The sequence below is a fragment of the Gopherus evgoodei genome, chromosome 15, assembly GCF_007399415.2.
Source record: "Gopherus evgoodei ecotype Sinaloan lineage chromosome 15, rGopEvg1_v1.p, whole genome shotgun sequence".
NCBI classification, from domain to species: Eukaryota; Metazoa; Chordata; order Testudines; family Testudinidae; genus Gopherus; species Gopherus evgoodei.
The window spans coordinates 13463051-13480098 of NC_044336.1; the positions used below are offsets into that span (position 1 = coordinate 13463051).

The window sequence follows — 17048 nt, forward strand, 5'->3', positions numbered from 1 at the left end:
CCTACTCTCTTGCAGTTTAGAGAATGTGTGTAATATTTCAAAAGATTAAATGTTAAGCATCTGGCTTTTGTATTCTCCCAAGAATGAAACTCTCAAGATTCAAATACCCACTTTATGCACTCCTAGCAAGTTTAAAGTTTTAAGATCTTCTGCTACTGACACCTACATTGCTAATGTATGAGGAGTGAGTAGACAGATTTAGTTTTAACTTTGAATTTCCATACCTTTTGATTGGCTTACGTTTGACAGTGCTGGAGATAAGCATATGCTATATCATGAGTGACTTAATATATTGCAAAACTTCCTTTTTAAACAACAAAGACACTTCAGTTACAGCAGTACAATTCTGCCCCTTCCCCCTCCTCCACCCAAGCTACCGTATACACTTGCTTGCATCTCAGATAAACTTGTATTTTTTTTACTGTTAGGTTTATTTTTTTGTAAATCCTTTTCCTGGGCTGATGGCTTGTGTGTCACATTGTAGCTAGGAGGACCTGTGTAGCCTGATTATAAGCCTCCTTTGGAAAATACCAATGTTTCTAAGAGACAGATGGTTCCTTGACTATTGCAGTTCTAGTGGGCACTGCATTCAGAGGTAGTAACATCTGGTGTACCAACAAAACAATTTAAATATAGGAGCACCACAGATGCACTTGGATCTTGTTCTCTGGTTGCAGAATGTATTTCATGCAGAGGATACAAATGCTATGTACCACTCATCACTCTTTTAGCTGAGAGGAGGAGTTGAAGTCTGCTAATGCCTACGAAATGCATGAGAATGCCAGTGTGTTCTGGAATGAGGACTACCATTAACCCTGTGCATGCTGCAGGCATGTGTGTGTATAGATAAGCATTCATTTGGCTCTAAGTATGGAAAATGATGGGGATCTAAAGACAGAAAGACAATTGTGAGCATAAACAGAATGGACTAATAAGGATAGGATTAAAAATGGGAGTTCTGATCTTTGTGTGATCATAGTGATCTCTGTATGCAGCCCCTTTAAACCAGAGAAGTGCTCCTAGCTAGTGAGCAACTCTCTTCGGCTGAAGAAGAAGGCAGTACTATTGGGTTCCAGAAAAAAGCTGTGTCCAGCCCTCCTTATAGGGGTCTCTTGGAGAAGACTAAAGCAGAAGAGTGCATGATGTGGAGGAATCAGACTACAGACCCACACGGCTGCTAGTTTCATGTTCCCTGGCCTCTGTGTACCATCTGTCTTTATTTGTCCCAGAGTAGAAGGAGTGGGGAACAGCACCCAGTCTCCTTCAGGCTAGAACATGAAGACTCACTGCAGGACGGTACCAAATCTTGGAGAATAAAACTGCATTGGCGACCTAGGACAAAAGGAGGTAAACTGCTAACTGAAGGATGGCAGACAGTTTCAGGAAAGAACGTAAAATGAATGCAGCATTGTTCTTTGCTGGAATGTCACTGCACAGCCTGGAGTATAGGGTTTTGAGGCACCTTGAGAGGGAGTTTCTGGCTGATTTGGATGGAGTTAGTAGCCTTACCAAACAAGAATTTATTTTGCATAATGCTTCTTTGCTTGCTTTCTCTCTCACATTAGGGGAACTGCACTCATGAGTAATAGACTGGAAAGGGCAAGGGAGAATCTGCATAACATATGCTAATAGTTCAACTGTTTGATTATCATCCTGACTAGGACAAATGATGCCCATGAGGCTTCATCCTGAGAGGTGCTGAGCACCTGCAGCTTCGGATGATTGGAGTGGAAGTTGCAGGTGCTTAGCTTCTTTCAAGTTTGCAGTTGTGTAGAGCCCTGTGGGGATACAAAAACTTGGATCCGCACCAGCACCCTCTAGAGCAGCGGTTCTCAAATTGTGGGTTGGGACCCCAAAGTGGGTCACAAACCTGTTTTAATGGGGTCACCAGGGCTGACATTAGTCTTGCTGGGTGCCAGGGCTGAAGCCTGAGGCATGGGACCAAAGCCCAAGCCCCACTGCCTAGGGCGGCGGGGCGTTTATAGGCCCTCCACCAGGGGCTGAAACCTTTGGGCTTTGGCCCCGTAGCCCGGGGTGGCAGGGCGTGGGTGGGCTCAGGCTTCAGTCCCCTCTCTCCTGGGGTCATGCAGTAATTTTTTTTGTCAGAAGAGGGTTGCGGTGCAATGAAGTTTGAGAACTGGTGCTCTCGACCGGGCATCAGTGGTTTCAGGGGGTCCATGGGCCCCGTGAGGCAGAAGCCTGGAGCCCTGGCGCAGGGGTGGGGCTGGAGCACTGCAGGAGGACTCCCTGAAACAACCCCCCATTAAGAACTGCTGTGCTAGAGCCCTACATGGATTAAAAAAAATTGGATTCAATCTGCAAAGATGGTAAACAATACAGCTGCATCTGCAGGTATAAAGAAGATATCTGTGAATTTGCAGGGCTCTAGTTATGTGAGGGGGGAAAAGCCAAGTTTGTATCCTTGAGATAATAGGACTTACTCAGATATGTGAACAGATCACATGAAACCTAATCTCTGTGTGTATAGTAGGAAAAGTATCTACTGTTTGTCTTTCCCTTTCACCCATTCAAAATCAAGAGAAATCAGGCTACTTGTTGCAGGGTTGCTGTTGCACTAGAAAGAATGGCTGACTGTAGACTGTATTTAGAAGTTTTACAGCAGGCAGCTCATGCCCCGGCTATGGATTTCTTTGCCCTCTGCCATCCGGATCATAGGGCACAGTCACTCCTATTTAGTCAGCCCAAGCATAGTCTACAATCTGTACACTCCAGGCAATTTTGAACAAACTGTGGCCTTTTTTTGGTGTCATTGAGTTGAGGCTAATGAAAAGGTATTGTAACCAGGAGGTCAATGCGAGGATGAAATTATATTCTGGTTGGGAGGTTTCAGCTGCAAATATAAACAGCATTTTCTCTTTAATTTCAATGTTAAATCCTGATTTACATTGAGGCTTGAATGTAAATTATGTGGAGATAATTTTGCATGTGCATTTGGTGTCTGTCATAGAGTGGAGGAAGTAAGGGTATGGCTACACTTGCAGATGTGCAGCGCTGGGAGTTACAGCTGTCTTCGTACAGCTGTGTAGGGAAAGCGCTGCAGTGTGGCCACACTGACAGCTACCAGTGCTGCAGTGTGGCCACACTGGCAGCATTTGCAGTGCTGTTGGGAGTGGTGCACTGTGGGCAGCTATCCCAGCGTTCAAGTGGCTGCAACGTGCTTTTCAAAAGAGGGGGGTGAGAGGGAGCGTGGGGGGGGGAGAGAGAGAGAGAGTGTGGATTTTTGGAGGTGACACTGTGTCAGCTCCCTGTCTTGCAAGTTCTAAGGACTGGAACATACACATCACCAACCTGCAATCATTTTAAAAGTTTTGAGCCCTTTCCCCCCACCCCTCTCTTATTCACTAAATGCAAATTATGCACACGGACTCCCCTCTCCCCCTCTGCCCTGTGGCTTCTCTACTCAAGCAAACAGCTGTGAACATTCCCAAGCAATTCCCCTGCCTCTTCTCGAGAAAACAGGAGCTGTGTTTGGTTTTTAGATAAGCAGCTCCGGAGCCCGGTCTTCCGGTTTGTTGTGAACAGGCATTCTGGGATACCTCCTAATACCCTGGAGGCAATTACAGCGCTTTTGGTGGCCACACCTGCGAAGCAGCGCTGCAATCATTATACCCCAAGCAGACCAGGTGTACAGCCAGCACTGCAGCCAGTTAGTTGCAGCACTGGATGTGCCTTGCAGGTGTGGACAGTTACTAAGTTGCAGCGCTGTAAATCCACCACCAGTGCTGCAACTCTCCAGTGTAGCCATGGCCTCTATGCTGAAGGTATAATCCTCCCCATGCTAACTCATCTATGAAGAGTCTTTGTACACCTAATTATAAAAAATGAAGAAAACTCTCAGACTTTAACCTGTTGCTGGTGGTAAGACTCTGTATTGTTTTGCCTGTCATATAGATGAAGTAACATCAAGCAGAGGCTGTATTGTCTTCTCTCAGTCGTTACTGTTTCTTAGGGCACAGAATTGTGCGAGGTGCTTCACAGGAGACAGATACAACCCCTGCCTGAAAGAGTTTAAAATCTGAATTGTAAGTAGGACTCGACAGATTAAAAATGACAGATTGTAGGAAATGTGTGGACAGGAGCCCACAATGCTGTTAGTTTAAAATATCTTCAGTGTAATCTAGAAAGAAAGAGAAAGGTGTATTCTACAGTGCTGCAGAATTCACCTCATGCTGCAGAGTTGTACTCCAGAATCTCAGCTCTCACTTTAAAAACAAAACAAAAACCTCAAATGTAAACCTAGCATAAACCAATAAGGTGGCATCTGCCTGAGTTTGGAAAAGGCCTGAAACAGCTGAGAGGTGTGAACTGCCACATTCTGTCTGTGCTCCATGAACTCCATGATACTTTGGCTGTGGAATTCAACATTTTCCTACGGTGCCACAAAGATCAGTATCTTTGTTGTAGAATTTGCCATTTTGCTGTACTCAGGCATCTAACATCTTGTTTTGTGTGTCCGCCTTTCTGGGAGCTGTTCTCCATCTTCCAGCACAAGGTGGAGTTAACTGGATTAGTGCATGCTCCCTGTACTGTTCCATGGAGCCAGGCAGCAGAGGTTCACCTTGTAGCCAAGAATTTGGGAGCTAGAATTGTAGGCTGATGAGTTGAATTGCTTAGAGAACAGTTCAGCAACCAAGGCAGGGACCCAGAGAGGTGAGCTGCTGATGCTGGCTACAAGATTCTTGCTTCCCTGACACATCTGGGGAGGGAAGCTGTGAGACAGGTAACCTGGATAACACTGGGAGAGCTGATGCCTTGGAAATGGAGCCAGGCCACCTGCACAGCATAGCGAAGAAGCCCATTCTTGAAAATAACAACTTAACGTCAATGAATATTTTCAATTCTGAGCTGTCGAGGATGAGATGAGAATGGAGGGTAATCCAGAGTATTGGAATAAATTCACATTCCCACCAAAAGTAGGGGTTGCAGTCACAAAATTGTAGATGGGGGGGATTTGGTACCATCTTGTCATGGAGTTAACAGGACCTTACTGTAGCATTTACACTGCAATTAAACACCATGTCTGTCTTGTGTCAGCTGGCTTGGGCTTGGGCTATGGGGACTGTAAAATTGTGGTGTAGATGTTCAGGCTCATTCTTGCGTTTCTGGGACCTCAACAATGCTGCACCTCCAAGTGCCTTTCCCCCTTATGACTGGAGGGGTGTTAATGGGCTACTTCACCTTGAATGGTCCCTTAAAATATATTATCTACTTATGCTAAACAGTTGGTTATGCTGGCACTAGAAAAGGTGCAGAGAAGGGCAACTAAAATGATTAGGGGTTTGGAACGGGTCCCATGTGAGGAGAGATTAAAGAGGCTAGGACTTTTCAGCTTGGAAAATAGGAGACTAAGGGGGGGATATAATAGAGGTGTATAAAATCATGAATGATGTGGAGAAAGTAGATAAGGAAAAGTTATTTACTTATTCTCATAATACAAGAACTAGGGGCCACCAAATGAAATGAATGGGCAGCAAGTTTGAAACAAATAAAAGGAAGTTCTTCTTCACACAGCACATAGTCAACTTGTGGAACTCCTTGCCTGAGGAGGTTGTGAAGGCTAGGACTATAACAGCGTTTAAAAGAGAACCAGATAAATTCATGGAGGTTAAGTGTATTCATGGCTATTAGCCAGGATGGGTAAGGAAGGGTGTCCTTAGCCTCTGTTTGTCAGAGGGTGGGGATGGATGGCAGGAGAGAGATCATTTGATCATTGCCTGTTAGGTTCACTCCCTCTGGGGTACCTGGCATTGGCCACTGTCGGTATACAGGATACTGGGCTAGATGGACTATTGGTCTGACCCAGTAGGGCCATTCTTATGTTCTTTGTATTTAGCTGTGACACTGAGCATGTTTCCCAGGCCTGAAGAAGAGCTCTGTATAAACTCAGAAACTTGTCTATCTCAGTAACACAAGTTGGTCCAATAAAAGATATTGCTTCTCCCATCTTGTCTCTCTAACTACACCTGTACCCTGATATAACGCTGTCCTCAGGAGCCAAAAAATCTTACTGCATTATAGATGAAACTGCATTATATCGAACTTGCTTTGATCCGCCGGAGTGGGCCCCCCGCCACCGGAGTGCTGCTTTATTGCATTATATCTGAATTCATGTTATATCGGGTCGTGTTATATCGGGTTAGAGTTGTATAAGTTTTTATTCCGTAAGGCCATATTCTACCCTGGACCTTTGTGCAAACCTCCTGTTGACATAAATGATAATAAGTAATTCTGTGGAATTCAGTCCTCTCCAGAGGGAGTCTGACATCACCCTTGCCCCACTGCCTTTAAGCGATAAACAAGCAACTATAGAACTCTGATCTAGTCAAGGCTGTTATCAGCATCCTTTTAGGACAGAGTTGAAGACTAGCTACACAAGTGTGCAGAAACTGATTCTGCACAAAGGAGTTATATTGATTTTGTAAAAACACTTAAACTAACATAGAGTACCTTATTACTTAAACTGAGTTGATATCAAGGCCTCAATCTGCCTGAACTGCCTGGATTTTATGAAACCATTGGTTGATGGGTTCTGTACACCCTCACTGCAGATCAGGTGTCTGTCTGCTGAGAAAACGCTGTACAAATAATATTCCATGTATTAAAAAAAGGTAACTTGAAATGCAACTCTTGCCTTCAGCATTTCTGAGCAGTCAGTGCTTTGAGGTTTGTGGGCTGATGACAGTATCCACAAATATGTTCTCAATACTTTTACTTTCTCTTGTCCTGTTAGCTAAACCTGAGCTGCACCAGTTCAGTTACACTGAAATGTGACTCTCTGGCCTTCACTTGTTCAGGGAGCTAACTTGCTGCCTTTTAGCCTCTTATTTCGGTAGCACAGAACCTAGCTTTCATCGTCTGCTCTATTAATTCTGAAGCATCAGGCTCTTGTGTCCTGCTCTGCGTAACTGGGCTCTGGCCAGTGCAACCTCTCAAAGCATTGCAAACCTTCTCTTTATTTATCTTACACTATGCAGTGTTGAATCTGCCACCTTCCAAATGGCATTTTGCTAAGATCTTTCGAGCTAAAGTATTTTAAAGGCTTTCCGTATGCTTAGATTGCTTACTATCCTTAGATCAGTGGTTGGCTACAGGTGTCTGGGTGACAGTCTCTTTAGCAGAACACCTTTTCCAAATGGAGAAAGCAGAATAAATTGCCTGTTTGTGAAGTCGGAATTCATGCATCTCCAAAAACTGGTTGTGTGAATTTCTGTGCACTCATGGAAGAAAGAGCTCACATTTTTAGGCATCTTTTTTCCAATGCTTTGGGGTTTTTTGTTTTTTTGTTCTCTAGATTTTGAGTTGAATCTCTCAGTAGCAGGCCAAGCTTCCATGGTTTTATGTATCTGGTTTTGTCGTCAGGAGGGCTGCAGAATCCCATCAGGCTACAAAATGGAAGCAAATGCTCTACAGGCCATTCAATTGAAGGACTTGCATTTGCTGAAATAGCCTGACAGCTCTCCATTCAGGTTTATCAGAGCTTGGTTGTGCATAGCAATCTGCCAGCTTTGGGTTGAAGCAGTGATACTTAGAAGGGAGCTACCTTTTTATTGGTTGACAAACTTTGCTAGGTCACTGCAGGCTGCTGTGTTCCTTCCGCTAGGAGTTGGGGCCTATGTCTTGTCTGCCTGCACTCTTAAGCAGTTAGCATGCCCTACTGGATAGGACACAAAACTGGGATTCATCTCTGGATTCTGTTCCTGGTTCTGCTGCTGACAAGTACTAAGAGTGCAATGGAAAATTACGTAAACTCCCTGCCTCAGTTTCCCAATCTGTAAAATAGGGATAAGGGATATCTTCCTTTGTAAAGTACTTCAATATGTGTGGTTGAAAAGCAATATAATAACAATACGTGTGGACCCCGGGGAGTAATAAAAACTGGAGACGTTCACCTTCCTTTTCTACCCTTCCATAATACCATAGACCAATAGTACCACCTAGTGTTGTCTTTCAAATGAGACAGTAAACAGAACTCCATTTTGCCCAATGCAGGCATCAGTTTAAAATCCAAATAATACTCACAGAATAGGCAAAAACCACAGTATCCTAGTCACCAGCTCCTTTTCAGTACATATCTAGTTATGTGACCCTTTGAAGAGTAAGCCATTTTTAGACACTTGAGCACCTTGTAAATGAATGTCTGCACCATCACCAGGACCGGCCCCAGGCACCAGCGAAGAAAGCAGGTGCCTGGGGCTGCCAATAGAAAGGGGCGGCAATTCGTCCGTTGTTTGGGGCAGCATGTCCGGGTCGGGGCAGCAGCGGCACTTCAGAGGCAGCTCAACTGGTCCTCCTTCAGTCTTCGGCAATTTGGTGGCGGGTCCTTCACTCCCTGTCTTCCTTTTGAGTGCACTTCGGCAGCAGCTCAATCAGGTTTCTTTTTTTTCCCGCTGCTTGGGGTAGCAAAAAAGCTGGAGCTGGCCCTGACCATCACTGCGCTTCACCACCACCACCTCATCCTACACAGCTAATTATGGTATCTTTTTTTTTGGCTATAGGCCATTGGCAATAAAAAATTGTGGCTAGAACAGGCTTGTGACACAGGCATGAAAATAGCTGTGTTCTCAAAAATAAGCTTTATTTTGAGGTTTCTTTCCTAACTGCAGTATTTATGTATGTGCCTACATATTTTGTATTTATGTAAAAATCCATGAAACTAACAGGAAAACTTGTGTTAAAAGAATGTATTTATTAGACACAAACTACAACTGGTGTTGTAAAAGGAATAGTCCTTTTCACTGAAAAGCCTGAAAAGGCCATGAATATTTGGGGCTCAATCTAACTACCCTGTGACTCAGCTGAGCTGAAACACACACTTGTGCAGAACAGAGCATCTATGTGTCATTGAGATATCTTAGCTGAGCATTCTGGATGAATTACACCTGTAATCAGATACCTTTTAAACAAATTATCTTCTAGTATAGTTACATTTTAAATACAGCAAATTAATTTGGAAATATGTTAAATACACACACAGTGTAATGAAACCTACTTCATAAAACAATGGTCTTTTAAGGGTATGTCTGCACTGCAATAAAAACCTGCCACACAGCAGCTGCTGGTTTGGGTTAGCTGTCTCGGGCTGTGAATAGGGTGACCAGACAGCAAATGTGAAAAATCAGGATGGGGGTGGGGGGTAATAGGAGCCTATATAAGAAAAAGACCTCAAAATTGGGACTGTCCCTATAAAATTGGGACATCTGGTCACCCTAGCTGTGAGGCTGTAAAATTGCAGTGTAGACATATGAGTTTGGGCTGGAGCCCAGGCTCTAAGACACGGGGAAGGTGCCAGGGCCTGGGCTCCAGCCCAAGCCCGAACATCTACACTCCAGTTTTATAGCTCCACAGCCTGAGCTAGCTGGCCCAGGCCAGCCACAGGTCTTTTACTGCAGTGTCAACATACCCCTAAGAGGCTTTTTGAAAGGATCTTAAGTATATAACAGTAAGTAGAATTTTAACAGTGATGTTTAGTATTCTGTGTATCTGTACATAAAAAGTAGATGCCATTAATTGACTTCTTGCTAATGGATGGTTTTAGTTTTACGTATTTGACATAGAAAAATGTAAAAAGTAATCTGAAAAATCAGAAAACTTGATTTGAAAATGAAACCAATCCAAACAGATGAGTGGGACCCTGAAAGTATGGCAAGGGAAGATGGGTCTGTGGGGTGAGTTTTTAAGTGTGTTAATGTATTGTGAAGAAGCACATAAACTCAATGTACAATTCTACTCTGAGATTGAAATCTCCTAGCTCTGGGTTTTTTCATAGACTCCAGTGTGGGTATTAATCTTATGTGCTGTTGGGGCAAGTATACTAGGACAGTAATAAGGAATGTATGCAGTCATTTGGGTTCTATCCCATTTCATTTTAAAATGTGTGTTTTCTGACTGAGAGTACACTTCATTCTGTACCATTGGCGATATAGCATCTGATGAATCTGAAAAGACTGACTGTTCTTGCTATATCATTAGTCTGCTCCAGCACTGCTTCTGCCTCCTACCATACTATATATAACATTAAACAAGTTACTTGACAGGTGAGTGATGGTAGCATTCATGAAGAGACTAGATAATTTGTATGACCTTTTTTTAATACCTTCACAAGTAAAGAGCTTTGAAAGTCACATTTAATACACATGGCATTTAAAATGAATAAGTCTTAGACTGAACATTGCAGCTTGCATTTTTGTACTAAATTCTCCATTTGATGATTGGATAAATGATTTACACATGCTGTAATTTTTATTTGATACTGTGTTGTATAAGGCTAAACTTCATATGGTGAGCCATTGAATACCTCAGAACACCAATGCTTTAGAAAACAAACCAATTTCATCTATTTTTAACCTTCTCCTCCCCACTTTTTATCAGGCGTCTTGGTGTTGAGTTGGGAAAATCTGCGGTGTACCAGGAAACCAATGGAGGTGAGTCAGTGTTACTGTGCTTGCAAGCCTGTCTCACTACAACATTTAGAAATTAACTAGTGGTAAATCTGCTAACAAAACTTGTGTAATAAGAGACCAGGGTAACAGAGAAACATTATAGGGAAAAGGACGATCTTGTGTTTTTAAGTCAGGAGATCATTCCTGTTCCTGCCTCTGCTAAACTTCCTGTCTGATCTTAGGCAAGTCCAATAAATTGGTCCATGCCTCAGTTTCCCCATCTATAAAAGACTGGGTGATCTCTCGACCAGGGCTGTCATCCCAGTCTAGAGAGAATGCAAATTCAAAGAGTTACTCAAAGAAGGCCCTAGAAGTTACATATGAATGGCTATACTGGTTGAGACCAGTGGTCCGTTTAGCCCAGGATCTTGTCTTCCCACAGTGGCCAATGCCAGGTGCCCCAGAGGGAATGAACAGAACAGGTAATGATCAAGTGATCCATCCCCTTTTGCCCATTCCCAGCTTCTGGCAAATAGAGTCTAGGCACTAGGAACGCTTTAGAGCATGGTTTTGTATCTGTGCCCATCCTGGCTAATAGCCATTGATGGGCCTATCCTCCATGAACTTATCTAGTTTTTTTTTTGAACCCTGTTCAACTTTATCTCTTATTTAAATGTACTTGAGCACCTGTCTTCAGCTATCTGAGTGATTTGTTGAAACAAATGTGTTTTATTAGCCAAAAAAAGAGCTCAGTGGCCTAGTTGCAGTTTAGCATTTCAATTCTCCACTGCCATTTGCACAGAGGAGTAAGTAGAAACAGGAGGAATGATTGAAGTGGAAGTCTGTACAATGAGTTTCAAAACTTGCAAGGGACTCTGACAGTTACAGAAAGGATCCCATCTGAAGAATTCCTTACCTGTTAGGGAGGCTGGTCCAAACCAGGTTGAAATAGAGCACGGACCATCCAGTTGATCTTAGTTGCCTTGTGGTACATAGAATGATGTACACTGTTATAAGTACCTCCAGTCCTAGGACAATAAATGTTTTATATGTCAGCAATAAGACCTTGCAGCGTGTCTGTTGGCTTCCTTATTTTGCCACAACAGTGAGGAACGTTCAGCCAGTTTTGCACTGAACTGCCCCAAGAGGATGTTATCGTCACTGGGTGCTCATTCAGTCCTGAGCAGTCAAAATATGGATATTTTAAGCTATTGGGATTTTAGTTGCTGCCTGTATACAGTTATAGAGCATCATCCATAACTCCTTGTGCGTTCAGGTTTTGCTCTTCTATCTGTGCAGGCTGCCATTGTAACTTATGGTGACTGGCTCTTTCTGCATGAGTCTTGGCTTATGCTCGCTGTCTTTTGAGTTTACTGTGATACAACCTTTAAATTGGGACATTTGCTTCAGGGTACAGATTCATCCTTCATCACTGCACTGCAAATCATTAATCTTTTTGAGCTAAATCCCTTTAAGTTGGCACAATTGCCCAAATTATTGGACTTTAAATTTTGCAATGGGCTAAACTGGCCCCATCTTTCTCTCCCCTTCCCACCAACTTAAGCCTCTTATCATGAATATATGGAAAAAGAGTGCTTGAAAAGTCTTCATACCCTAGTAGTATTGTTCTGCCTTGCAGAGCTGGTTCACTAGTTGGCGTATTGTAATTTGAAATTTGAGAGGCAAGGGAGAGATGGCTTAAATGGAGACTTTGATTTCTGACCTGAAACTCTCTCTCTCCAATTGAGGGAGAGTGTCTGCTTGCTTCAAAAGCCAAACAAAAGATGCAGTGCAGAATTCAAAGTATATTATTGTGTACTAGCCTGTAAGTACAGCGCTGACCTCACCCTAAGATATAGAAGGGCTTATTCCTCTGTTCATAAAATGCTATGGGCTGTTACATGTTTGATATTTGTTTGTTCACTGAATGTGGTGTTGACAGCTATCATCAGCAAGAGAAAGGAAATAGAAAATCCCCGGACAGCTTTATGCTTCTTTGGAGGTGAAACAACTTGTAGAGTTGAGTAATTCTCTGCCTTCCCCCCACCCCCCGTGTAAAGTTATTGCAGTTCAGCCCAATTCTCCCTCTGTTTGTAGTTACAATGGGATGTAATTAATATCTCAATGCTACATTATGCAAACTCCTTGGTTCCTGAGTGGAGCCTTCTGGAAAATCCAGCCGGCTCACTTGTTTATGATCTGATATGTAAATTTTCTCTGTCTGGATAGGGTGGGTTTTAAAACTCCATTGCTTTATCTGACCCTTATTCCTGACCTGCTGGAAAAAGTTGCTATTAATATGCTGTGTTATCTGCTTCATTCCCAAGCAATAGCTTAGGGCTGACTATTTTCTGTCATCTTCAGAAACAAGAGTTGAAATAAAAGAATCTGTCCGGGGCCAAGATATCTTCATTATACAGACAATACCCAGGTAGGTGCTTTCTGGCTTAATTTAAATATGCGATCATGAGGATCCTATCCACTGGAGTGTGCTTTGAATTTCCAGCTCAGTAGATTTGTTCTGAGGTTTCGTATCTACTTGCTACAATAATAGTGTGTTTTTACCAGTGCTGCTGCCTTGATGTCCATTTCTGTTGGGAGGGTGGTGTTTTGCTGTCAAAATTCCCAGTGGATCAGTTGATTGTACCACAATCAGCTGAGAAGCTTTTCATCGGATAGGCTAAGTGTGCCACTTCGAGCAACAGCAAATAAAACTGATGGCTGTGAATGAAAACTTGTCTGTTCTGTGCTATGTTGTCCTTGCAGACTCTCTTGCTCAGTGACTTTGATTGGCACTTCCATTTCAGGATATATAATTTCCTCTGCCTTCCAATTACCAAGCAGCAGAGCTAGCAACAATAGGGGCTGTTGCTTTCATTACAGGTTGAGTTTCTATTTCCTTTCCTTTTGATTGTAATGATGTGAAGCTGAATTAATGTTGAAGCTCTGACTGCTTCCTGTACTTCCACACTACTGTACCATTCCATTCTGGCTCTTAGGTAGGCCTTAGAGGAGGGGTAGGCAAACTACGGCCCGGGGGCTGCATCTGGCCCTTTAGATGTTTTAATCCAGCCCTCGAGCTGCTGCCGGGTTGTGGGGTTCAGGGCTTGCCCCTACTCTGTGCAGCTCCCAGAAGCAGCAGCATGCCCCCCCCCCTCTGGTTCCTACGCATAGGGGCAGCCCGGGGGCTCTGCATACTGCCCCCACCCCAAGTGCCGCCCTGGAGCTCCCATTGGCAGCCGATGGGAGCTGCAAGGGTGGTGCCTGCGGACAGGGCCGTGCACAGAGCTACCTGGCCACACCTCCGCTCCATAGGAACTGGTGGGGGGGCATGCCGCTGCTTCCTGGAGCTGCTTGAGGTAAGCACTGCCTGGAGCCTGTGCACCTTACCCTCTCCAGCGCCGCAACCCCCTGCCCAGCCCTGATCCCCCTCCTGTCCCCAGACCCCCTTGGTCTCACCCTCCTGCACCCAAGAGCCCACACTGCCAGCTGGAGCCTTTATTCCCCCCCCACCCCAACCCCAACCCTCTGCCCCAGCCCAGAGCTCCCTCCCGCACACTGAACTTGTTTCTGACCCCCTCTCCCCCGAGCCTGCACCCCCAGCCGGTGCCCTCAACCACTCCCACACCCCAACCCCCAATTTTGTGAGCATTTATGGCCTGCCATACAATTTCCATATCCAGATGTGACCCTCGTACCCAAGAGTTTGCCCACCTGTGCTTTGGGCATTCCTCCTCAGGTGGGTCTACTTGTTCTCTAGGTTGGACTATACTGGCTTTGGGTTAGGAGGGCAAAGAAATACTGAAAGTCATGGTGGGCTTAGAAAACCATCCACTACCCTGAGAATCTTGCTTGATTCCGGTAGAATAGGTGGATAGTGAAGTGTCTCAAAGAGCTGCGTTTGAAGGTGTGCACTCATTGCTGGTTTCTTGCCAAGTGGTTAGTGCAGTCAGTGAAAATCAGTGCTGGAGTATTAAAAACAGTAGGTGCAGCTAGGTCTCATATTATTCTTAAAGATGCACAATTACCAGAGGTGAATATTGCATTGTTATTGCCTAGCAAAGTGAAAAAACTCGTGCTTTCAGGGCTTTTCCCCAAGTTGCACATTCTGTTGTTGCATTGCTCACCAGCGCTCAAGAACAAATTGATGGTGGAACATCTTATGAGCAGAAGCCTTTTCCAGTCTGCTTTGCAAACACAGTCCATGTACTAAACAAGTCCAAACTCCTCCCCTTCCTAAGGCGTGGCTTCATTAATAAAAAATATCAATGACAACAGAAGATCAGCTTGAATCTTTTTCCCAGGGCTGGCTGCTTTGAGGGTTCCTTTCTCAAAACTATTCAGCCTATACCTTAGATAGTCTATTCCCAGAAAAGCCATTCTCACATCACTTACATACCGGTGAGGAAATGAGTCTCCTCCCCGGTTGATTAACCAGACCCACTATTTTTCCCCAGCAGGATCAAAACCTGCTAGTAGGATGGGGGTGTTTGGGCAAACACTGCTGATGATGTAAATCTGAGCCAGATGAGGGATTTTAGTCAGGGAAATGACAACTCAAAATTTGAGCAGGCAGTAACTTAGGAGAAAACACAAACGTTTTACTAATTGTTGTCAACTTGTCAAGAATTTTGTCCTTCCTAAGGCCTCGTCCAGACTAGGGGAGGAAAATCGATCTTAGATACGCAACTTCAGCTACGTGAATAACGTAGCTGAAGTCGAATATCTAAGATCGAATTACTCACCCGTCCAGACAGCTCGGGATCGATGTCCGCGGCTCTCCGTGTCGATTCCGGAACTCCGTTCGGGTTGATGGAGTTCCGGAATCGATGTAAGCGCGCTCGGGGATTGATATATCGCGTCTAGACTAGACGCGATATATCGATCCCCGAGCAATCGATTTTAACCCGCCGATACGGCGGGTTAGTCTGGACGTGGGCTTAGACTGGACTTGATCATTCCTGTGTAAATCTCTGCTCTTTTATCTTTGAATGAGTGTTGAAAGGGCTTGTCCTCCAAATGAGCAGCCACTGTGATGCAGACAGGGTTCTTTATTCAGCTTCATGTGTGCTTCGCTGCGTTGCTTAGAGAGGACAAGCTGAACGTTGTCTCCATTCTGCAGTGGATTTTAGGTCGGCCAAGCAGGAGTGTGAGGAGAGGAAGCAAATGGATTATTGTTTAGCAGCTTCCCATCTTGACAGACTCCTCAGCAGCACAGAACTTGATATTAAAATATTGTTCAAATACTATGGGATCATCCTGTAAGTAGTAAAGATGGAAGAGTTGATAATAAATTGAGATACCAGAAGCTAAGGTGAAGGTAGTGGAGTGTGAATGGAATGAGCTGCCAGGCTCCAGGAGTGTTGCATAGTAGAATCTCTCTTCTGTTGAGCCAGTTGTTTAGCCATGTCACTGGGTGCTCTGCCCACCCCTGGAGCGCCTCCTTCTGGCTGCATCTGGGGATTAGCTGTGCCAGGCTGACACCCCTTTCTGCAGTTGTACTCTGTCACTCTGTGTTTTGTGCTTTTGGGATGCAACTTGTCCTGCTTTGTGGCGCTGCTCGCTAGTCAGGTCCCTATAATTTTCCTTTCCAGGGCAGGCTGCGTTCTCAAAGTCTCTTGAGATCCATTGTCCCAGACAGTCTTCCCTTTCACTGCCCCTTAATGGTGCCCCTTCTCCAGTGTCTGGCAGGGGAAGCCAGGCCCGCCGTTTACACTGCATTCCAGCCTAGGGACTCTGCACAGACCTTGACTGCTTGTTGTAATCTTAAGCCTTGCTGCTATATCCCTGGGCTGCTTCCTACTTTGCCGCCTTTCACCCTAGTGACTGCACCCTCTCTCTCTGCAGCCCCCTTTTTCTCTCAGCTATTGGGCTTTATACAGGCCCTCTTGTTCCTGTGCAGCTGAACATCCTCTTTATCGTGCCCTGGCTCCTCCTCCAGGTGCAGCCTATGCAGTTAGTGGTCCCACCTTAACCCCATCAGGCCTTGTGTGGGATGCACACCCCATCACAGACCACTAGAATAAATAACTCTCTGTGAATTTCGCAAAGAAAGGTTGGAAAATCACAAAGGCTCCAGACTGCAGGAATAATGGTGAAAGATAAAATAGACTGTAATCAGGGAAACTGTTTAGCTGCAGAGAGGCCATTCAGGAGAAGGTGTGTAGGCTAAGGTGTAAGAGCTGAGTGCATAAATATGATTCAGGGTAATAATCAAAAAATCTAGGGGCAATACAGTTTGTTGAACAACTTTGGTGCAGGCCTTTAGGGAATAAGTAGTAGTGCAGCACTTCCTCCAGAAAGGAGGGATGGCATAGACATAAGGAGGCAAAGGTGACAAGCCACGTTAAGTTTATTGCTTTCGTGCAATCTACTAAATGATGTACTCACCACAGTAGTTTCTCTTCTCCTTCCTCAGTTCTGTTATGTTTATCGTATATGGGGGGAGTTCCTGAAAAGGAGAACCTAGCTACTGTCATGGAAGCCTTCAAAATCAGTGGTACTCAACCCTCATCTGTGTGGTTGTTTTTTTTCCTGTGATGTAAAAGTATAATTCAAGAGAAGGTGATATAAAACAGAAATTCCAAAGGGACCTGTAAACAGGTTTTAAAAAAAAAAAAAAGCCAGAAATGTAACACTGATAGCATC

General features: G+C 44.4%; 1 protein-coding gene across 5 annotated transcripts in view; it reads left to right on the plus strand.

Annotated features, from left to right (window-relative positions):
- The window catches only part of PRPSAP1 (phosphoribosyl pyrophosphate synthetase associated protein 1), a 45877-nt gene that overhangs the window by 4958 nt on the left and 23871 nt on the right, over nt 1-17048 (plus strand). For all 5 annotated transcript variants that reach the window (XM_030533927.1, XM_030533926.1, XM_030533928.1 and 2 more), the window contains 2 exons: nt 10390-10442; nt 12765-12831. In XM_030533927.1, the coding sequence (XP_030389787.1) occupies nt 10390-10442; nt 12765-12831 (120 nt within the window). The remainder of the gene's footprint in view (nt 1-10389; nt 10443-12764; nt 12832-17048) is intronic.